Source organism: Mesoplodon bidens (assembly GCF_964165515.1).
Source record: "Mesoplodon bidens genome assembly, chromosome: 14".
In the NCBI taxonomy this organism is placed as follows: Eukaryota; Metazoa; Chordata; class Mammalia; order Artiodactyla; family Ziphiidae; genus Mesoplodon; species Mesoplodon bidens.
In genome coordinates this window covers 55,138,471-55,163,071 of record NC_138170.1, presented here as the reverse complement: position 1 = coordinate 55,163,071, position 24,601 = coordinate 55,138,471, and the positions used below count along the sequence as shown (strand labels likewise).

The 24,601-nt window shown below is 46.0% G+C and overlaps 1 protein-coding gene across 1 annotated transcript; it reads left to right on the top strand.

The window, feature by feature from the left end:
* Positions 1–12,105: 12,105 nt before the first annotated feature.
* On the top strand, positions 12,106–16,235 carry LOC308627591 (uncharacterized protein; the record flags this gene model as incomplete). Its single annotated transcript, XM_081253895.1, has 4 exons — positions 12,106–12,163; positions 13,967–14,407; positions 14,579–14,683; positions 15,246–16,235. The coding sequence occupies 4 exons, from the start codon at positions 12,106–12,108 to the stop codon at positions 15,563–15,565; spliced, it is 924 nt and encodes a 307-aa protein (XP_081110021.1). The 3' UTR covers positions 15,566–16,235.
* Between the last annotated feature and the right edge of the window lie 8,366 nt (positions 16,236–24,601).

Here is a 24,601-nt window from a genome sequence, read left to right as displayed (position 1 = left end):
CACTTTATATCTATCATTGATAACACTATTGAAATTAGTTCATTGAACAAATGAAATGAGTTCATTGTTTTGTAATTATTTGCCTAACTTCGGTCTCCCTTGCTAGGCTGTAAGAGCTGTGGAAAGAGTAGTCTTGGTGGATCTTGTAGGGTCCTGTTCGCTGCGGCACCCTCACTCTCCACCCCACCCCAACGGGGCTGGGCACATAGTAAGCTCTCAGTAAAATCTGATTGAACAAATAGCTGATAGGGTGCCAAGACCCTCCTCAAATAATGCAGGGCAGCTGGAAGTCCTCAGAATAAGTAACCATCTTGCGTGGAGTCCTGTGGCTCTGGTTCTGTTTCAAGGGAGCTGTTGCCATCTGGTGGCGAAGGGAAGAAACACACTGAGAGGAAGCCTTCATTCCGCCCAGCTTCTAGCCTCCACTGTCTTGGGGGCCAGCAGCTACCCACCAGCTTTCAGCCCAGCCCCCAGCCGCAGAGAAATCAGCCCCAGCTTTCCCCAGTGCTTCAGGAGTGGAGCAAGAAGAGGTAGGAAAATAGAGACCATGTGGACCCTGTGCTGAACGGCCCTTGTCTTGATCTGCATCATGGCCACCCAGCCCTGCCTGCCTTGGGCTGGGCTTAGCCCCCTTCTCCCTAGCTTTGAACTCAACCCTTCATCCTGGGAAGCTACTATTCCAGGACAGGGAGCGTGGTACAAACAAAGCTTTGATTCAGTGGCTTCCATATGAAAATTTCTCATCATTTGAGGTTTCACTGTCCAGAGTGGGTCAATCCCGTTTCACACACACACACACACAGACACACACACACAGACACACGCAGGCACATGCACGCAGTACCTTTGCTGTACATAATGGTGAGTGAGTTTTGACTAAAATTGACCCCCTCCATCCTATTTCTGTATATTGTATGGTCAAAGTCCCAAACAAAACACTAGGTAAAAACCCCTGTCCTAGGGAGCTTACATTCTAGTGGAGCATCTTTAATTACCCAGCTTTCACTGTGGAGCCCCTCATCCTCAGCTATAATGTGGGGTAACAACATCCGCTTCGCTACCTCATAGAGCAATAGGCCTATGAAATAGTAATAAGAGAATTGAATGCTGAAAGGATTGGTGCACAGGAACACAGCTGCCCTGTAAATCGAATTACCAATAATACTTGTATGTGTTTTGTACTTGTTTTCTTATATTTCCATGTAACATGTTTCATTTCCATTATTGGAATTGGATGTGGAACAGTGGCAGTGCCCCCAAAAGCATCCCATATAAGCACGCACGCCACCTGAACACAAACAGTGCATTCACAAAACACGCCCAGATGCGGGTCCTTTTGCCTCTCCCCACTCAGGTCCCTAATCCATTCTATATGGGAATTCCGAAGCTGTCATGGCCAGCAGTGTTCCCTTGAGGACACAGGAGCAACTGTGAGCGTCCTTCATCAGAACGCTGCTTCCCAGCAAATAGGCAGCAACCTAGGCAGTTCACAGGTAATTAAAGATTTCCTTCTGCTCCCACAATACCTCTCTCTGCAGGTGCCCAGGTAGCCATGTCAGCACTGCTTCCAATGCTGCAGTTCTTACCAAGGTGGGAAAAAGTCTCGCCAGCATGGATGTCTCTTTGCATTAATTTTTCAAAAAGTGGCCTGATGCTTTCCATTTCACTATAGCCCCTTCTCTTTGATAACTTTTTAAATGGCCTCCCAGGGCAAAAGGTTGAAGGACATAAAGTACTATCCACTAATGCCACCTTACAGCATCCTTGGGGAGTAATCCTGAATTAGTACCCTGCACCTCAATCCTTCCCAACCTCACGGTAAGACCCCACTCTACCCCCAAGATCAGTCAACACCAAGAGAGACTTCCCACAGCCTTGTCCTCCAGTTTCTTCATCCATTTTGGTCCTAACCATTGGTCCCCAATTTTCCTCCACTGTTCCTCCCAGAAGGCCCATAATATTCCATTCTTATGACCTACAATTCTTACCACATGTATATAGAGTCAGCCTCCCCAGGGGACACGTACTGTAAATAGATAGGCTAGATACATGGAAAGGGTCTTAAAATAAGTTATTAATACAAATAAAATAAGATAAATCAGAATAAAAGAAAAATGGGTGGATTAATAGAATAACTCTGCCAGGTTGAAACACACCCATACAGCCCTTTCTCCAATAAAAACAACTAAAAACATAACAGTTACTGTCCCATGTTTGTTTGAAGGTGACAAAGCTAGGATCCTTGACAGGGAATGCACGTGAAGGACCAAAAGAGAAGGTAAGAAACCCATTGAACAATCCTGGCTGGAGCACGGTGGGCAGGGAACTTTCAGATCCCATCACCGGGTCCACCTGAGACCGAGGGCACATTATCGTGTGTGTGTGTGTGACAGAATGGAACACTCTAGAAGCTACCTGAATGGAGGCGTGGGCAGGCAGTGGCAGGAGTCAGACCACTAAGGGCAATAACAGATGCTCAAGTGACAAAGGACGGGGGTCCAACTACGCTGTAAGGAGATAGCCTTTTGTTTAACTGGCGGGATGTACGCAGTTGCTCAGGACGGTGGAGGGGAGGCTGAGTCTGCAGGGAGGAGCCACGGAGGAGAGGCAGCTTTATAAACAGAGGGACAGGGGCTTCCCTGGTGGTGCAGTGGCTAATACTCCACGCTCCCAATGCAGGGGGTGCAGGTCCAATGCCTGGTCAGAGAACGAGATCCCACATGCATGGTGCAGCTGAGAGTTTGCATGCCACAACTAAGACCCAGTGCAACCAAATAAATAAATGTTATTAAAAATAATAATAATAAATAAATAAACAGAGGAACAAAGGTAAGAATTACAGCAGGCCTCTCATCAGAGAGCATGCCAGCCAGAAGAGAAAAGAGTGACATGTTTTAAATGCTGAAAGGAAAAACAAACAAACAAACAAACAAAAGAAATCTGTCATCCCAGAAATCTATACACAGTGAAATCGTTTTCAAAAATGAAGGAGAAATTTAAAATTTTCAGACAAAAAAAAGCTGAAAGAATAAAATATCAGTATTTCCCCCTTATAAGAAATGTTAAAGCAGGTTTAAAGAGCAGAAAGAATATAACACCAAACAGAAATTGGGATCTACACAGAAAGATTAAGATCTCCAGAACAAGCTAAAATTGAAGTAAATATGAGAGGGGTTTTTTTAAATCATTATAAAAGATAACTGACTAAGTCAAAAACAGTGGTAAAGTATTGTGGGTTTATAGAATAAAGTGAAACAAATGATAATAGCCTAAAAGTTGGAAGGAAAGAATTGGGATTGTACTATTGTAAGGTTCTTACAGTCTAGATGAAGAGGTATAATATTCCTTAGAGACAGGCTGTGATTAACTGCATATGTATATTTTAAATCCTAGGGAAATCTAAAATTATGATTAAATATGTACCATTTAAACCCAAGGGCAACATGAACATTTTTAAGGTGTAAATAATGATGCCATAGTGGAGACAGAAAAACAAATGATAACAAATTCTCAATCCAAAAGCAGACAGAAAAAGAGGAAAAATTGAACAAATAACAGATAAATAGAAAACAACTAGCAAGATGTTAGATCTTGATTCATGTGAGGGGTCTAAACAACCAGATTTAAAGACAGAGATTGTCATATAGGATAAAATAGCAAGATCTAATTATATGCTGTCTACAAGAAATCCGTTTTCAACAAAAAGATATAAATAGGTTAAAGGAAAAAGTATGGTAAAAGGTACACCATGCAAACACTAATCAAAACAAATATAGTGGCTGCATTAATACCAGGCAAAGTAAATTTCAATACAATAAATATTACCAAGTATAAAGAGGATGTTACTTAAAGATAAAAGGATCAATTCACCAAGAAGACATAATAATCCTAAATTTTTAAGCCCCTAACAAATATCAATACATAAGAGCTTCGAAATGCATGACAAAAAACTGATAGAACTGAAAGGAGAAAGAGGTAAATCCACAATTATAGTTGGAGGTTATAATTAAGTTATAAAAAAGCAGGTAGAAAATTATTAAGAATATAAAAGACCTAAGCATCACCATCAATGAACTTGACCTAGTGGAATGTATAGAACGTTCCACCCAGCAACGGCAGAATTCACTTTTTTTTAAAGTGTTTGTGAAACATTCACCAAGTCAGACCATCTGTGGGGGACAGAAAGCAAATCTCAACAAATTTTAAAGACTTGAAATTATACAAAGGATGCTCTCTGACTAAAATGGAGTTAAATTGGAAACTAATAACAAAAAGATACCTGGAAAATCCCCAAATATTTGATAATTTAATGTCTGATACAAGTATTACTAGATTGTTGCTGTTTGGTGTGAGATACAACTCTCTTCCCAGCTGCCTCACAAAAATCCTTGGTAAAAACAGTGTGGCTTACTAATGCTTTAGCCCAGGGGGTGGCAAACTAGGGTCTACAGGACAAACCTGGCCTTTGGCCAGTTTCTGTCTGGCCTGAAAGCTAAGAATGGCTTTTACAATTTTAAAGATTGTGAAGATGAAGGAGGAGGATGGGGGAGAGGAGGAACAGCAGTAGCCACCTGAAACAGCCTAAAACACTTGCAAAGCCCTCCTTTAATAAAATGAGTTGGGGGACTTCCCTGGTGGTCAAGAATCCACCTTCCAATGCAGGGGACATGGGTTCGATCCTTGGTTGGGCAACTAAGCCCACGCACCACAACTACTGAGCCTGCGCACTCTGGAGCCTGCGCGCCACAACTAGAGAGAAGTCCACACACTGCAAGGAACCTCGCACCACAACGAAAGATCCCGCATGCCGCAACAAAGATGCAATGCAGCCAAATAATTAAAAAATAATAAAATAAAAATGAGTTGGAACATGTTTCTTCCTCCATTTTCTGAAAAAGTTTGTGACATATTGTTTCTGTTTTTTTGTTTTCTGTAAATGTTCACCAGGGAAGCCTGGTGTTTTGGAATTTCCTTTGGGGAAGGGTTTCTAATTATATATGCGATTTCTTTAATAGCTATAGAGCTGTTCAGATTTTTTTATTTCTTCTTTTGTCAGCTTTGGTAATTCACCCGTTTGTGTTAATCAGCATTTCCTTCTGGTATCATTTTCCTTCAATTTGAAGGATTTCCTTTAACATTTCATGTAGTGCATTTTGCCAGTGTTAAGTTGCTTCAGCTTCTGTTTTTTTGAAAATGCCTTTATTTCACTTTCATTTTGAAGGATATCTTTTGCTGTGTATAGAATTCTATGTTGACATTCTTTTCTTATAGACTTTTTAAACTATCATTCTCCTGTCTTCTGGGTTTTGTAGTTTCTGAGGGGAATTCACTGTTTATTCTTACCTTTGTTCTCTGTAATGTGTCCTTTTCTTCTGGCTACTTTTATGATTTTTCTCTTCATTATTAGAGTCTAACAATTTCATATGCAGTGTCTTGGTGTGGTTTTCTTTGTACTTATCCAGTTTGGGGTTTGTTGAGATTCTTGGATATTTGAATTTATAACTTTATGTAGCTTGGAAAGTTTTTAGACATTATTTTTTTTCCAGTTCTGCCGTATTCCGTCTTTTCTCTCTTTCTGGAACTCTGATTACATGTTTATTGGACAGCTGATATTGTCACACGTGTCACTGAGTCTCTAAGGAGCTCCAGTTTGGATAGTTGCTATGTTTGCACATTCATAGATATTTTCTTCTACCATGTCTAATCAATGTGCTATTGAGCCCATTCAGTGCATTTTTCACTCTGGATATTGTTTTTTTTTTTTTTTTTTTTTTGCGGTACGTGGGCCTCTCGCTGTTGTGGCCTCTCCCGTTGCGGAGCACAGGCTCCGGATGCACAGGCTCAGCGGCCATGGCTCATGGCTCATGGGTCCAGCCGCTCTGCGGCATGTGGGATCTTCCCGGACCGGGGCACAAACCCATGTCCCCTGCATCGGCAGGCGGACTCTCAACCACTGCGCCACCAGGGAAGCCCTGGATGTTGTATTTTTTAGTTCTAGAAAAATATAATACTCTGGTTCTTTTTTTGATTTTATATTTCTCTTCTCATTATGTTCGTGTTTCCTTTAAATGCCTGAACATCTTTATAATAGCCCTTATAAAGTCCTTGTATGATAATTCAATAATCTCTGCCATTTATGGTTCTGGTTTTTATGACTGATTTTCTCCTGGCTATGGGTCATCTTTTCCTACATCTTAGTATGCCTAATAATTTTGGATTGGATGCTGCTGGACATTGTAAATGTTACATTGTTGGGTGTCTGAATTTTGTTGTCTTTCTTTGAAGAATGTTGAGATGGGGTCGGGGAGGTCAGATAGTTGAGTTACTTATAGATATGCTAAATGCTTTCTAGTCTTGTATTTGTGCTTGTTAGGGTGGGTCTAAAGCAGTGGTTCTAAATCAGATACAACTTTCCCCAACCCCCAACCCAGGATATCGGCAGTGTCTGAAAACATTTTTGTTTGCTACAACCCAGAGTGTGTCACTGTCATCTAATGATTAGAGATCAGGAATGCTGTTCAGTATCCTGCAATGCACAGGAAAGCCCCCCAAAACAAAAAATTATCCTCCCCCCAAAGTATCAACAGTACCAAAGATGAAAAACCCCTTCTAGAGTACTTATAACCTGGGACCAGTGTTACCCTACTGTTGGGATAGCTACATATTCAAGAATGTTTCTCCACTCTCCAGTCTGGCTAGTTGGAACTCTAACATCTCCCGACCTGATGTTAGCTCTGGAATTGTTCAGCTTACAGCTTCCTGGTAATTATAGGAAGAGCCTGGTGGGAGTCTTACCCTACACACGCATGGTTTAATATTTAGCCAAAACTCAACCGAACCCATGCAAATTGCTGGAGCTCTTTCTCTGCATAGCTTCCTCCTTTCCAGTATTCTGTGCCACAAATTCCAGTGGCCTGAGGCTTCCTGACCTCTAATAGCTGACATTTCAACTAAATGAGACCTCCAGGCTCTGTTACGGTTGCCCCTTCTCTGTGCTTGGTCTGTAAAGAGGCTCCGGGCAGAAAGCCTGGGTGATCAAAGGGTTTTCCGTGTGTCTCTCCCATTTCTGCAGGTCTTGCAAGAGAAGGCACTAACTCCCTTTGCTTCTGACTCTCTTTTCAAAGATGTTGGCATAGTAAAGAACCTTGAAAGATAGACAGTGTTTCCCCCTGGAGCAAAGAGCAGGTTTGTGTACCGTCCAGTGTTACGAAGGTGCAGTAGGTTTACTCCCCACTGAAAATGATCCTGGTTCCTTAAGCTCAGGGTCCCTCTTCTGTAATGCAACCCACTACATGTGCATGTGTCACCTGGACCTCTTCACATCACCCCACGGGAATTGGGACTTGAGGAAGCAGTGCAAATGCTGATACTCTAGCCACTGCTATTGCTTTGAGTAATAACATCCTTTGTCTCTGTCCTGGGAGTCTTGTGTCTTCTGCCAGCATCCATGAGACAGTATGAAGCTAACTTGTTAACTTGTAAGGAGGGTAAATTCTCAGATTCCTTCACAGTTCTTGACACACCTGTCATATACTAGGCACTATGCTGGGCTCCGAATACAGGAAGTGAACCACACCAGAAAGGGCATAAACTGCCCTTCTGCAGTCTTCAGTCTAGTGGGGGAGACAAAGACAGACAAATATATAGTTTTTAAATGGCAGCACTTATTAAGAAAGAAATAAGGAAATTACAACAAGAGAATGACAAGGGGGAAAGTAGACTGGATTATAGGAGGTCAGTAGCGGGAGCAAGGAGATAAACTGGGCAGTTATTGAAAGTGTCTAAGCAAGAAATGATGGAAGCTTGGGCTAGGGTGTGACCGTGAAAAGAATATTGGAAATACTGGGAATCAAGGCTGGATGATAAAGCGGGGCCAGATCATGAATGCTCTCCCACAGGACCCTTGTAGATGCTGCTACTTCCGCTTGGAAAACTCTTTTCCTTGCTCATCCTATATCTGCTTTTTCTTGTCCTTCAGGCTCAGTTTTTAAAATACTAGGTTAAGAAAAAAAAATACTAGGTTAAGGAAGTTAGAGAAAGGGAGATATTCATGAATCTTGAGTTAGGATTATGTCCTAACAAAAAAACATGACTTGCAGTGGCTTAAACAAACAGAGGTTTATTTCTCTCATATAAAAAAGGAATCTAGAAGCAGTAGCATTTGTTTAGCTGCTCGGTGAGGTCAGGAACAACACCTTGGTCTTTCCTTCATGGTTGCAAAATGGCTGCTGCAGCTCCTTTGTAACCACATTCAAGGCAGTATGGAAGGAGAACAGGTGGCACCAGCCAAGACTGTCTTTTTTAACAGGCCATGACAAACTTTCCCAGAAAGAAACCACTTCTATTTATTTTTCACTGGTTATAACTGTGAGTCCTTTCCCTTTAGAAAATAGTGTTTAGCTTTTTTCAGACTTTATCATGCAAGAACTTCTGGAATTCTTGAGCTAAGGAATAATATCATCAAAGAGGTGCTTTAGGAAGGTACAGGCTGAGGGCAATGGAAAAGTAGAAAGGGAAAAACTAGGAACAGAGATGAGTTAAGAGGCTATTGCTGTCAGTCAGTGGGAAGAAGGTCTGGATCAGAATAAAAACAGAAATAAGAAAGTGCTTAACTTAAGAGATGTGTCTCCTCACAGCTTTAGTCATAGATATGGATGTTTCTATGCTTTCGTGTAAATGTGTATCATTTTTGCAAGGAGAGAGAAATTTATGTAGATAGATGTGCATTTCTGTGCATTATCTTTGTTTTTCTCTGTGTCTGTGACTGTATCATTTATTCATTCATTCAGCAAATACTTACTGAGCCCCAACTTTGTTCAAGGCAATGTGCCAGGTACTATGGGGGAACACGGACATGAATCAAACACAAATCCTACCCTCGAGGAGCTTACAGACTAGAATGGGAGAAAACACATATCCTCAAATAGCTAAAATGCAAATTAGTAAAATGATAAATATCATAAAGTTATGAAAGTTCAGAAGAGGAAGTCATTATCTTAGCTGGAGAGATAAGGGAGAAGATGGCATTTGAATTTGGTTTTAACGAATTAATAGGATGATAGAGTTACCATATGATCTAGCAATCCCACCCCCGGGCATATAGCCAGAGAAATATATATACACACACAATGGAATATTACTCAGCCATAAAAAGAAATGAAAGAATGCCATCTGCAGCACCATGGATGGACCTAGAGATTATCATACTAAGTGAAGTAAATCAGAAAGAAAAAGGCAAATATCGTATGATATCACTTATATGTGGAATCTAAAAAAATGATACAAATGAACTTATTTACAAAACAGAAATAGACTCACAGAAATAGAAAACAAACTTAAGGTTACCAAAGTGGAATGGGGGAGAGGGATAAATTTGCAATTCGGGGTTAATAGATACAGACTACTATATATAAAATAAATAAACAACAAGGACCTACTGTATAGCACAGGGAACTATATTCAATATCTTGTAATAATCTATGATGGAAAAGAATCTGAAAAGGAATAGATATATATGTATAACCGAATCATTTCGCTGTACACCTGAAACGTTATAAATCAACTATAGTTCAATAAAAAATATTTTAAAAAAGAAAGAATAGGATGGAGGGAAGGAATGTGGGCAGGGAGCAAGTGACTGTGGAGCATTCTTACTTTACTGGCTAGAAAAGGTGGTGAAAAATAAGCCTGAAAGAAAACTGATCTAAAGAATTTGGTGGGGTTTTTTTATACACTAGCAAATATTTATTGGACTCCTACCAAAGATACGGTACTGTGCTAGATCTTGAATTTCTGTATGTGATTATATGTCTGTGTTTCCATGTATGTGTGCCTGTTTGCAAACATGCGTATGTTTCAGTGTGTACACACTTTTGTGTGTCTCCCTGTTTTAATAGTCAATTTCTTTGTGTGTACATTTTTACACGTAACTGTCCACGTGTTTACATATGGCCAGCAGGTGGCGCCACAAAATCATAACTAGCAAGGACAATTCTGCCTGTTCCAGCCAAGTAGCCATCTCAGACCCTATGAGGCCATGGAGAGATCCTGAGGCCCTTGTAGGGGCTGGGGATTCGTTTAGCTGTTTCCATCATTAGCATTATTCACCACTGTATTCCCATGCCTGGCACAAAACCTGGCAAATTGAAATCCTCCTTAAATGTGTATTCATGAAATGCTAACATGCCCCATGGGAGAAGTGGGAGATGGGGGGGAGCCAGGGAAAGAAGTACAGAGAAGGTGGCCCCCCAGTAAAGACCCCACAGGAAGTAGGATGTCAGTCACACTCACAGAAGTCATAGAAGATCCGGAGGGGGATGTGTGACAAAACAGTAAACTCAGCCATCGCTGTCACCCATGGGGCTTCCCCTCCTTATAATGTGGCATCTGATCCTGATCCTTTCCTTCGGCTTGTATTTAGTGCCTAGTAAGTACTAAGACCTGTGGGAAACACCACCTCTGCTCTCTAGGAGCTTACAATCCAGGAAGAGAAATCAAGTTTATTTTTTAAAAATTTATTATATGCGTGATCTGGATTTGGATCCTGGCCTAGAAAGGAAAAGGAGACATTGGACAGTGGGTAAAATTTGAATGGGATCTGGAAATCTGAATGGGTTGCACACAGGTTATAGAACAGTGTACTTGCTTTTGAAGAAATATACTCAGTGAAATATCTAGGGGTGGAATGGCATCATGTCTGCAACTTGCTCTCAGATTGAACAGAAAAGGAATAACGATAATGGCCGGGAAGGAAGGAAATGGTAAATGTTAATGATTGTAGAATCTGATTTAAGGAGCTAAGAAAGTTGTTTATACTCTTCTTGCAACTTTTCTTTAAGTTTGAAATTATTTCAAAATAAATTTTGTTTAAAAATTTTTAAATAATAATAATAATTACAACCCATAAACCCTCTCTGCCTATTGCTGAGAAAGCTCCTTCCTGCCCCACGTGAGAAGTGCTCTGTTAGGGACAGAGTAACAGAGCTGGAAGAGGGTCCAGCTGGGTCTATTCAGAGACCTTCTGGATCCTGGAACTTCCTCCCCAACCCCTTCCCACCCTGGCTGCCTCAGGAGACTGGCTCTCTCTCTCCCCTATCTGGGCTACCCCAAGGTCTCACCCTTTTCGGAGCCCACATCTGTGATTTCTCCCACTCATGCTCTCCATGCTGGCGCAGGTACCCCACTCCCCCATCAGCCTGTTTAGGAGAGGAAGGTCTCTGATTGCCCACAGGGACTACCACCCTGGTCATTCCACACAAGAACACAGGTACCACCTTTACTTTGCTCCCATAGGAGAACTGAGGCTCAGAGTGTTGCAGCAAAAACCTTGAACCGACAAAGATCTACTCAGTGGGACCAATGTCAGGTCAGCTGCACGTAGCAGGCGCCTGGACTATAAAACACGTTAATGGTCTGGCTGAGTTATCACAGATGGGCCTGGCTGCTTCCCCATCTCTCCGCCCTCCTCCCCATTGCCTCACCCCTTTCTCCTAGCTGCCAGCAGCTCGTGGTGCTGCATTTGTCAGGCCATTGCCAGCCAAGGCCGCCTCATGGCCCCCTGAGGAAGCCCACATACCTCAGCCTGGCACTCAGGACCGTCTGCAAAGCGGACCCAGTTCCTGCTCCAGCTGTTTCTCCCATTATTCCTTTGCACCCGCTTTTGCCCTACATTCTTAGTGTCCTGGAGGCGCTCACACTCTCCCTCCCCCGCACCTAGGCTGATGCACTTCCTCTGCCCTGGAAGGGCCTCCTTCCCCATCTCCACCTGGCAAAGGCCCATCTACCTCTCAAGGCCCACTTCAAATGTGACCTCTTCCTAAGGCCTTTCATATTCCACCCCAACCTGATCTGGCCTCTTTCTCCTCTCTTGGCAATTATTTTCAGCTTCATTACTTTAATGCTTTATTTTTGGAATGCCAATTCCTTCTATTCAACTCTAAGCTCTGCAAGGGAGAAATCTGTCTCTTATCCACTCAGCACCTAGCAACCTGTTGGACATGCCGTAGGTGTTCAATAAATGCATAGGAGGTAATATGGCTAAGTGTGTTTGCTGTACTTCACCATGAGGCACAGGTCCACAGAACCGGGAACTCTGAGGGACACAGAATGCGGGCGCTCTTTCCAGGAGGAGATGGAAATTACGGCTACACTGAGCTCCCGTTAGGTGCCCTCTGGCCCCGACCCCATCCCCATCTGGCTCCCGGCTTCCTCAATCCTCAAGGACACACTTTAAAAATACCTCCCCGCCTTGCCTCCCTCCTCTCTGCTATGCCTTTCTCCTTTCCCTTCCTTTCTCTCCCCTAAAACCCTCGGGCTCCTACCCACAGAACACTGGGGAGAAAACAGAAGAGCTGAGGGATTCCCCACCAGCTTCTGAGCACTGAGATGAGGAAGTGATTATCAGAGGCCACTGTCTTGGTCAGTTCCTGTTTCTGGAGCGAAGATGCCAAAATCTGTTCCTTTTTCTTGTGAAAAATGTACGAATTTTGATTTCCAAAATTCCCAGAAGCAAGACTCTCACTGTGAGCCGTCTGTGTTTCTGTCTGCCTGCATCTGTATGGAAGGTCCGCCAAGGCCTCCTGGGCCTGCTCCTTGTGGGCCAGCGTCCAGGGGCGGTCTTGACAATGACACCTCACTCCCTGCCCCTCCCCATTCCCCCCCCCCCCGCCACTTGACCTGGCCGAGGAGAGACAAGTGCATTAGGACAGGCCTGCCTCCGGCCTCCTAATGCTTCCTGGGGCCTTGCAGGAGAAGTCCCCTCCCCAGGTTTGGTCTGGCTGCTCAGAAGCCCCTAGAGAGGGTAGAAATTTAAGCTGATAACCTGGACTCAGATGTGGATTAATTTGGGAAACACTGTCCCTGCCCTGCTCCCAGGCTTGAAACCATGGTGGTGGGGGGGTGCAGACACAGCCATGCCATCCCCGCCCCCAGCCTTGGCCCGGGGCCCCACCTTCTGCGCCCCAGTCCCATCTGGAATGGGAGGAGAGCCCCACTTCATGTGGAATCAGACCCTCCTGAGCCCTCTGTGGAGAAAGGAAGAGGGCCAGCCAGGGAAGTATTGGAGGTGGAGCCGGGGAAGGGTGGGATATGCAAAAAGGCACTCAGAGCCTAAAGCCGGGGTAAGAGAGTGAGTATGGACCTTGACATTAAGATTAACCTCAAGGGGGTTCCGTGGTGGCGCAGTGGTTGGGAGTACGCCTGCTGATGCGGGGAACGCGGGTTCGTGCCCCCCGTCCGGGAGGATCCCGAATGCCGCGGAGCGGCTGGGCCTGCGCGCCGTGGCCGCTGGGCCTGCGCGTCCGGAGCCTGTGCTCCGCGATGGGAGGGGCCACGGCAGTGGGAGGCCCGCGTACCGCAAACAAACAAAGAAAGAAAGATTAGGCTCAAGGTGAGATGGTCAAAGTCGTCTTGGTGCCAGGCCCTCTGGGCTGTGCTTGCCTTGGGTTGGTAGGTGAGAGAGAGTAGGACAGGCCTAGGTAGCAGGTTATTTGCCTAAGCAGGAAGCAAAGATGAACGCTTTCTAGCAGGATCTACATTTGGCCTGCTTTATCCTTTGGTCTCTGCTTCTGTTTGTACCGTGCCTACCCAACCAATTATCATGCATTCATTTAACAAACATTTAGAACATTTGCAGATATCAGTGGCCAGGGCTTTCCAAAAGCGTAGGCTGGGACTTGCAGAGTCCTCACTGCCTGGAGCTTCTGCGTCGCGCTCAGCTAGGCCCCTCGCAGGCTGTGCGCTTTGTGCACCATCCCGGTTGCTGGGGCCTGAGGCCTGATCAGCAGGGGATTGAGTAGGGGTGTAGGACCTCTCCCCAGATGGCCGGCCCAGACAATCTGAGCCCGAGACAGGTTAAGGGGGCAGGAGACTGGGCAGGGCCGGGGAGTCTCTGCGAGGGCCGACTCTGTGCCCTTTCACGTGCCCTGGGAGCGCAGATGCTGGCAGTGAGTGGGGGCGGCCCTCCCAGGGAAGGGGTCCCCCTCGGTGCCCGGAGCTGGGAGCCGGGGCAGCCCTCGCCAGCGCCGCGCCCTCCCCGAGGCCCGAGGGAGGCGCCGCGGGAGGAATTCCAGCCATTTCCTCTGCGCCGCGCGGTATGTGGCCTGTTCGCTGCCCGACCGCAGCGCGGCCCGGAGGTGGGGGCCGGCGGCGCGGGCCAGTCACCAGCCGCGTCTGGCAGCTGCCCCGGCCTCGCCGTCCCGCTCCAGATTCCCGGCTGGCCGCCCCTCGTCCCGGGCGACCAAACCGGCCCTGGAGCGGCCCCGGGCCGGCGCGGCGCTGCCGGGACCCCGGCTCCTCCCCGCGCGGCCGCAGCCGGCGGAATCGCTCCCGCCCCACGCCCGCCTGCCTCCTCGGTCCCCGCCGCGCACCCTAACCCGCGGGTCCCCCGAATCTCAGTTTGAAACTGAAGGTGGCCTTTTCTACGTCACCTTGGGGCACGTCCCTTAGCCTTTCTAAGCGTCAGTTTCTCCACCTGTGAAATGGGCACCCTGACAATAGCGCTACCTCACTTGTGCCACCTGAGGTTAAATGAGAAAGGGAACGTGCTGGAGCAATGCCAATGATGTTTTCGTTTCTCTAGGTATCGCTCGCTGCTGTCCTCAGCTCTGCTGGATCTTCCGCCCACCCCGCCCAGGGCCTCTTCTCCATACTAATTCGCGGTGGAGCAGTCGGGGCGGCTTTACAGGTAGGCACTGCAGACGGCCGCCTCAAGGACCGGCGGTAGACTCTTCCTCGGGATTATCTGCCCGCTAGGTTCTTGAAAAACCTAAGGGGCAGTTATTTCATTTTTTAAATGATGTCATCGCCGTCTGACATCAACCAGGCACGTAGCGATTAGGGGAAGTTGAGGGTGCGGACTGGGATGGTAGGTCCGCAGACGTGGACTCTACATGCCGGTCTCAACAGACGCTGGGCCACCACGTGCTCTCTGGGCTCCTCTTTCAAAGTGCAGATCCTCCACCCCCAGCCCCCGGGAGAACGAACATTCTTTCAGCTTTAACTGTGCGCTAGAGCAACGAGAAAGGGAAAGCCAGAGCCCCTAGGCGACTGGGAGGGTGGGATCCACTTCCCCTGCCGCCCACCCCCGCCCACGGCTGCGGTAAATGTGACACTGAGCGGAGTTGGAAAGCCCCGGGTTTCACCGGGCCTAACCGCCGACTGCTTTGCAGACGCAGCACCGAGGAGCCGCTCTGCCGCGGTGTTCCCCCAGATGGCTCCTTGTTTTGATTTTGAAACTTCCATTCCAGCCAGAGCCCCAAGGCCGAGAATCAGCCGTTGCAGCAAGACGTGCTCCCCTCGTTCCCCCCCACAACACGCTACAGCCACAGACCGCATAAATCCAGGTGGAGACAGGTCCAGAAACACAGGTGCTATAAATATCCCAGTCCGGCGAGCGGGGAGACACAGCTCCCGGGCAGCCCCTCCCCACCCACCCTCCTCTGAGCCCAGCACTTCCGGCCATCGCTGCGCTGCAGGCTGCTCTCCGAGTTGGGAGGGGCGGGCTCCATCCGTAGCAGAGGCCTGGCTTCCTTTTCCTCGCCCGAGACCCCCTGACTGCCTAACCTGAGGGTTTTCTCTCCACTCAGGATACACCTCCCGAACTCCCAATCGCAGACCGTTTCCTCCCTCCCCTGGTATTTTTTAAAGGCTGTGGCTAGTCTTCCTGAAATGCTGACTTTTTCAAGATGGATGGGGCATGCTGCCTTAGGTTAGAAGGCAACGAACAAAATCACATTTTTAAATGTAAAATTTGATTCTAAATTTTTGATGGCGCTTTTCGTTTTGGTGGAGGTGGGGACGGACGATGGTGGGGAACAGGCTGCAGGCAGAGTAAATCTAAAAGAGGGAAAAAAAGAAGCTGGGAGTACACACATGTGAAGAGGGGATATCGCTCTGCTGGAAAAGAGAGTTGCTGTCCCAGCAGGCTGGTTCCCAGGAGCTTGGTGCGGCTTTCTGAGCCAGTCTCCTGAGCCTGGGACTTGATGGGGTGCAGCTCCCTGAGAAGGAGCCTGTTGGACACAGTAAGACTGCACTGGGAAAAAGGTTAATGAAGTTCCACCACCTGGGCTAAGGGATTCAGACACAAAAATTATCCCCAGGAAACTCGGACATCTGATGGCTCCAGGAGAGGGTGGCAAAGAGCAAGGCAGGTTTGGAGATAATGAGTGAAACAGATCTGAACCACCAGTTTTCAAATGTGTCTGTAAAAATAAGCTTTAACTAAATGCTAATTAAAGCCCTGGTTTAAAAAAATGAAGTCACACTCCTCTTCCAATGTGGGCACTTACTCTCGAGTTGCTGTGCTAAGGAAGCACTTGGTCAGCTCATCCTGCTGAATCCTACTTAGAATGTACTATTAATTCCCCATTTTACAGATGAGAAAACTGAGGTCAGAGAGGCTAATTAACTAGTAGAGAAGAGTTTCGAACTCAGGGATCTGACTCCAGTGGTTACCTGTGGAACCTCTGCTGTAGGGTAATCAGCTCTGATGGTCTCTCTTACCAGAGATTGGCATGACTCCACTTCAGCCTTCAGCTGTCTTTAACAGTGAGGAAGACATTGCTGTAACACCTGCCTGCCTCTAGTAGACCCAAGTGATTGCAGCCTCATTGAACTTGATGGCATTCCTGAGGGGACCAGGCAACCTACCCTAAGACCCCAGTGTATAGAGGAACAAACTCTCCGTAAGAGGAGGACTCTGAATGGACTGGATGCAGTCACCAAGGTCAGCCCTTCCTGTGTGATTTCAGGACCACAGGGAGCCCCAAGTGGCCTCCTTACTAAAAATCAACCATAAAAGAACCATTGTGCTTAACACAGAACCAGATGTGTGCTTAAATTTACACAGGTCACTGCTATCTCACCTTGGGCCATGGGCCAAGGCGACCCAAAGATATATTTTGTCTGGCTTTCCTAGCATTTTTTAAAAGTTGAGTTAATTACCAAATGTTTAAAATTGGAAGATCGTGCAGAAATATCTGGATTTTTTTAGCTTCTCCCCCCCACCAATCTTTAAGAGCTGGCCACACTGGTCCACCCCAGTCCCAGCCATCCCATCCCATTTTTTATTTCCACCCTCCTGCTTGGCCCATTGACATTTGAATTTGCTGACCCCCATCTTCCTCACTAAAATGCAATTATTCACTAAAGAGGTAACTGTTGAGTCTAACTAGTCACATTCCGGTTTGGCTATCTTTTCTGGAGAGCTGGTTAAGGTAGAATAGTTGAGGTAAGTTAAAGTGAGGGTAGGAGAGAAAGTGGGGTTCCCCCAAACAAAGCGTCAGGCCATACTAGAACAGAGCAGATTACTGAGTTCCCAGAAGACCACAAGATGAGAAATTGGTGTTCGAACAGCTGACATGGATGTCAGAACATCACCTGTTTCCCAGGAGCTCATCCTTTAACTTAGCAAACACCACTCTTTTATTAGTATCCTGGGCTGCCTTTCCCAAACCTGCTTCTGGAAGTGCCTTGGGGAATGTTCAGAAGCAAACCCTGGAGGTGATTAGAGGGCTGCCGACTCAAGCTATGAGGGAGCCCAAAGGAATGGGGCTGAGGTTTCAACCGGGACAGAGCTGAGCCCAGAGGAGGAGCTGAATGAAGACGAGGGGTTTGAGCAGCCAGGAGCTGAAGCACGATCTCATTCACCAAGATGGTGAGCAGCTGCGTTCTCTGAAATGTGGACCACACGAGGGAAAACCATCTTCCCCGAACTTGGAAGCTTTTCTGCCAAAGCAGTTTATTGTGCACGCAGAGAGGTGAAAAGGTTTTGTATGGAGACGTAAGAAGGGATGAGATGGGCTTTGACGGACTGTCTGATAGACCTCGGGGCAACCTCAGCCTTCCCCAAATGCGCATCTGGGAGAGTTTCAGCCCTGTGAATATTTGAACTCAGACCTTTTTGGCAGTAGTCCATGGGACAAGTGTGTCAACAGAGGCCCAGATGTGTACTCTGGGGTGTGGAGGGCGTGAAAGTGATGAAGTACTTTTAGGGCTTTTAGAGAAACAGGAAATACAGTTATCAGAGACAGGAAAATCTATTCAACTTCTTTCAAAACCAGTGGATAACATGGCCATCAGAATGGTCACAGCTGCTAGGTGAAGCCTTTGGAAAAGAACAAATGAGCAGCAAAGGGGTAGGAGAGGCCCCTTCAGGGAGTCACCAGGTTGGGGCAGGGACACACTCTTCAGAGAGCCTCCTCTCCCCTCCTGCATCATCAGGAGCCCCTGAAATCCCAGCACTCAGTCTTGCCGCCATCATCTGTGCATTGTGTCCTCGTTCCTGTTCATGTCAGTCCTAAAATCTCCCAGAGGCCCTGTCTTTCCCCTATTCTGTGGCCTCTCCCACCCTCCCCAAGTCCTGAAACTCTTCCTCCGTGACCTCTGGAGTTCATAATCCGTGATTAGCAAACTCTCCTTTATCCTCAACCTATTGTCTGAGCATCCTCTTCACTTCTGTCCCTACGGGACACCCAGCTCTCCCCTGAGTTCACTGCTGCCCTCACAGCCTTCTCCAGCAGGGCCTGATTTTTTTTCTCTCACAGCCCCCGTCCCTAGACCTGGAGGTGAGATAGGTGTCCTCCTTACTGGTCATCGTCACCTTTAGAAGTATTCCCTTGCACACCACGCTGAATTTCGTGTTATCAAATTATACCAATCACTGCTGTCTTCTCCTGACCCCCAGGCGTTATTTTGCAAATATTCTAGGTCTTGGTTCACTGTCACTCTCACCAACACCGTCTTAACTCTTGGTGATTCAGTATAGAGTAGATGACCCTTCCAATACCCCAGCCTCTCAGTCTCTTGAATTTCTCTCCTCCAGTGATTTTCCCTCCCCTCAACCCATAGTTGTGATTACACACAACTGCAGTCCCTCCATGATCTCAATTTCGTGCATCCTCCTATCTTTCCAGCTCACCTCCTTGCTTGATCCCAGCCATCCTCTGACCCCACCAGAGCCTCCAATATGTTGATCCCACCACCCTTCACTGTGGCTCACCCCTTTGATGTTCTTACTCCCCTCCTGACCCGGTGTAAATTTCATGGCCATACCTAGACAGAGAAATACACACAGCCCCACTGCTTGACCTCATTTGAAGTTCATGCTGATGAAACTTAAGTGGGCCCTTAATGCTGCCCGACAGTCATACTTATGTTTCCCTGATCCATTCACTCACCTAGGCTCCTGGATGACAGTTTTGTACCTTCTTTTCTCTTCTCAAACCCTTCATATTCCCTTCCCATTCTCACTCTCAACTGAATTCTAAAAGAATCTAATCGGATTCTTTTTTCACTGGGAAAATAGAAGCAACAGGAGGAGAAATCTGCAGATTCCCACCATCACATTTATCCCCTGTCCAGCAGTTGCATCTTCACACTTTGCCTTTCCACCTACTATCAGAGGTGACCCATCCATCAAAAGCAAATTCCTCCACTTGCACAGGCAACCCACTCCCTCTCACCTACTCACGGACATTACTCAGCAATTCTTCCTCCACCAAATTATTACTCTCTGCTGGATTCTTTCCATCAGCACACAAACATGCTATTATTTCCCACATCTTAAAAAAAAAAAAAAAGCCTTTTAATGACTGTACTTCCCTTGGCAGCCTCTCTCCCATTTGTTTGCTCCCCTTTAGAGCAAATTCCTCAGAAGAATCGTCTGTACTTGCTATGTCCGGTTCCTCTCCTCCAGTCCTCTCTTAAACCAACCCCAAATCAGGCCTCTATCCCTCAGTGCTGCACAGAAATTATTCTGGTCCAAGTTACCATGGCTTACTAAATCCAGTGGTCACTTCTCAGTTCTCGTCTTATTGATTAATAACGTCTGATATAATCAACCATATCCTCCTCCTTGATACACGTCCTTCCCTGGACTTCCAGAACACCCCACTCTCTTGGTTCTCCTCCTCTCTCACTGCTCCCACCTTCTTGGTCTCTTTTCCTGGCTCCGCCTCTTTTCCCTGACCTCTAAGTGTTGACATGCTCAGGGCTCAGACCTCAGTCCTACTCTTCCTTATCTACCTCTTTTGATGATCTCATCTAGATATGTGGTTTTAAATACAATCTATGCACCCATGACCCACATTTATATCTAGTCCAGACCTCTGCCCTGAACTCTAGACTCATATATCCGACTGTCTGCCCCACATCTCCAAACTCAAGATGTCCAAAACTGAACTCTTGAGATGCTCCCCAAACTTGATCTACCTGCAGTCTTTCCTATCACAGTTGATGGCAGCTCTATTCTTTCAGTGGCTCAGGCCAAAACACTGAGTTATCCTTGACTCTTGTCTTCCTCTCACATGCACATCAGATCTGACAGGAATTAACTCTACCAACAGAATGCATCTGGAATCCAACCACTTCTCACCTCCTTTATGGCTGCCATCCTAGTCAAAGTCACCGTCATCTCTCACCTGGATTACTGCTGTGTCCTCCTATCAAAAGTCTCCCTGCTTCTACTCTGGCCTTCAACACAGAAGCCAGAGTGACCTTTTTTTTTTTTTTTTTTTTTTGGCTGCACCTTGGGACTTGTAGGATCTTAGTACCCCGACCAGGGATCAAACCCATGCCCCCTGCAATGGAAGTGCGGAGTCCTAACCTCTGGACCTCCAGGGAATTCCCACGAGTGATCCTTTTAAAATATACTTTAGATCACAGCATTCTCTAATCAAAATTTCAAAAGCCCCCTCTCCCCCTTTTCTTTTAGGGTTACTCTTTAATAGCTCCCCATTTCTCTCAGTGTAAAAACGGAAGTCTTTACAATGGCCAAAGAGTTCCTGCATTATCTGCCCACTCCTCCCGCCACTCACCTCCCTGGCTCCCTCTTTGGATTATTTTATTTTATTTATTTATTTATTTATTTATTTAATTTTGGCCATGCCACGTGACTTGTGGGATCTTAGTTCCCTGACCAGGGATCGAACTCAGGCCCCCAGCAGTGGAAGCACAGAGTCCTAATCACTGCACCGCCAGGGAATTCCCTGTCTTCCTCTGTGGATACTCCCTTCCTCACTCATTCTGGGAGTCCAGCCTCCTTGATGCTATTCAAACACACTAGGCGTGTTCCCACAGTGAGGTCTCTGCTCTAGCTCTCCCCTCTACCTGGAAGCTTTTGCCCCAGAAATCTACTTGCCAACCTTCTCACTCCTTCAGTCTTTAGATTCTCACCTTTTCAATGAGACCCATAGGACCACCCTGCTTAATACTAAAACTTCCCCTTTCCCTACACTCTGACACTCTTGATCACCCTTAACCTGCACAACCTTGTTCTTTTTTGTCCCCGTAGCATTTATTATCTCCTAACATACTATGTAATTTATATATTTATGTTTATTGCTTATTATCTATCTTCCCCTAACCCCACCCCCACAGGGATCTTTCTCTATGTTGTTCACAAATGTATCCTAAGTGCCTAGAACAGTGCCTGACACATGGTAGGGAAACAATATGTATTTTTTTGGAATGAATGAAAATAATCCAGGCAGAGAGGGACTTATTCCCTTGTCCATCAGAAATGTCTGGGCTAAGAGCGAAAGGGAAAATGGAACCAGAAAGAACAGTTGGAGCTGACCATAAACACACGATTCACGGGCAAAGTCAGGTCAAGTTGGAATGAACAAACTGTGTGCTCATAATCACTAGATAGATAGGTAGATAGATAGATAGAATCTCCCACATGGTAGGTAATAAAGCAACTTTATTTACCACATATAGAGTAAATAAAAGCCTTGGCCAACGACACCGACTTATCCGATTCCCGTCATTGTCAGCTGCTTTTTAGCTGTTCTCCCAGCCCTAAGTGAGCCAGTTACAGTTGACCCTTGAACAACGTGGAGTTTGAACTGCCTGGGTCCACTTATACACGGATTTTTTTCAACAAATGTACAGTCGGTGCTCCCTTTTCACGGGCTTTGCATTAGGGGATTCAACCAACCGTGGACAGCAGATTAAATTTTGATCTGGGGTTTGTTGAATCCGAGGACATGGAGGGTTGACTGTATTCAGTGGACTATGCCATGTTATATAAAGGATTGAGCATCCACGGATTTTGGTATTTGCAGGGACCCCTGGAATCAGTGCCCCGTGGATACCGAGGGACAACGGTACAGTTTGTCAGAGCCACCGCAGAGAGTAAAGGCAAAAGGACAGGATCCTACAAGTGAGGACTTTGAAAAAAAAACTCCTCTCTCTTCCCCTCTTCCCCTAAGTGCCTTCTCAGTAGAGGATAGTGCAGTAACAGATGTTTGGGGCAGTACCCAAGCCATTTCCTCAGAATTCTGCAATCATTGGATGCAGATGGTTAATAGTTCTGCTTGCCTGGCCCCCACATGTCCACTGTTAACAGAGGCCTTCTGGAGTCCATGCCTTCCTTTCCCATAGGGATTGCAGCTTCCAGGCTGACTGCCAATGTATTCCTTGTCGAAAGATGCCAGTGTTATTCGAGGAGCCTCTGCACTAAGGATAAACAAGTTAAATGAGGCTCCTAAGGCCCTCCAGACATTTAGTTAGAGACCCTGGGGTATCAGCCTTCTGGCTGCACCAGGGGCTTGAGGCCACAGTAGGGTCTGGGGCAGGAGGCTTTACCTGTCCTGAGGAGAAATAGAATCTCAGAGCCTTTACAGAGTTGAGGCTTCAGCTCACAACATGCCTAAATAACTGCAGACAAAACTTCCAGAGGGGTCTGGGCAGAAGCTCCAGAAGATCCCCCTTGACCAGACATGAAGACAAGACCCCAATTCCCAGGACAGACTCGAACCAAATTGCCTTTTTCCAAAACAGGGGCATCCTCAGCTACACCTTTCATCATAAGGAACGTATGTGCATTGATGGAGCTCACCTAGTGCCAAGAGAGCAGCAAAAGGCATTGAAATAAGGTAAGCCTATGTCCTTTCTCCATAGAAAACATTCATTCATAAGGAAGGCATTCATCTTTGACATGAATAGGGATGCCCTACGAGGTTTGGAGTAAGCCCAAAACACAGCAGAAGAAGCAGCACTCCTGTATAAAAATATAATTTAGGGAATTCCCTGGCGGTCCAGTGGTTAAGACTCGGCAGTTTCACTGCAGTGGGCCCAGGTTTGATCCCCGGTCAGGGAATTAAGATCCCACAAGCCACGCGGCACAGCCAAAAAAATATATATATATGTATATATATATGTGTGTGTGTGTGTATATATATATATGTATTATATATAATATGTATATATATAATACATGTATTATATATATGTATTATATATTTTTTTAAATCAGTTAAAATATTTACCCAGTCCCATGAGAAAAAGGTCAAAGCGCTTAAGTATATTCTCAACACTCAATCTAACTTGTCTTTCTTCCACTCACAGTTGCCCCTTTTTTGTTGTTTGGTTTTTGTTCTTTATTTGCGGTACGCGGGCCTCTCACTGTTGTGCCCTCTCCCGTTGCGGAGCACAGGCTCCGGACGTGCAGGCTCAGCGGCCATGGCTCACGGGCCCAGCCGCTCCGCGGCATGTGGGATCTTCCCGGACCGGAGCATGAACCCGCGTCCCCTGCATCGGCAGGCGGACTCTCAACCACTGCGCCACCAGGGAAGCCCGTTGCCCCTTTTTTGTTCCTCTTCACTCTTCCAAAACTCAGCTCACAATCCTCCCCCACCCTGTGTACATACGTCTCACACACACACACACACACACACAGGCTCTTGATGCCCTTCCTCTCTCCCTGCCTCCCTGGACCTTTTCTTTTCTGTATTTCCAATGTAACGATTCCTGGCTGCTCAGGCTCCTTCCAAGTCTTAGTTCTTCCTGGTTCTTACTCTGATCAGCACAGTAGCAGACCAGCTGAGCTGGAATCTTTCTTAGGCAGTAGTCAGGTAAAGCTATACATATTCATGGGGAGATATTGTGTAATCCTATGCCTTTCCTCCACGTGTCTTTAAAGGATGTCATTTTAATACCCACATCCATCAGCACTTTCTTCTTAGGAGAAAAGAGAACAAAAGAGGAAAGACAGAGTGAGAGAAGTCAGAACATGTCTGGGGAAGGAAAGACATCCTTTGATCTGCTCCTTATACGTAGCTCAGATGCCTACACTGGACAGTGCCCAGATTATCAGTGGATTCTGGGACATTCCTATGTGAGCCTAATCAAAAAAGAAAGCTGAACACAACCAGCAAGAGGTTAAGGCACAAAGTCAAAACAGAGAGGATTCTGTAGGCCTCTGAACTTGACTTGAAGCATTCAGTGTGAAGGCAGGAGCTGGGAGAAGAAAGAAAACAGAGAATTGTGGTTTTGATTATTTTTTTTTCTGATTACAAAAGTAACATATGTTCAATGTAGAAAACCAGGAAAATACAAAAAAGTACAAGAAGGGATTGAAAAAAAAAAGAAACAACACTTATGATCCCACCACCCAGATATAATCAATGTTAACATGTTTTTTTACCTTTCCAATGTTGTTTCCATGCATATTCTTTTTTTAATCAAATTATAAACATAGTATATATGCTCTTTTAGAAATTTTTTCTCACTTAACAGTATATCCTAATTTTTTCCCAAGTCATTAAATACTCTTCTACAATATGATTTGTTAAAGCTATATATGATTTTGTGCTATAGG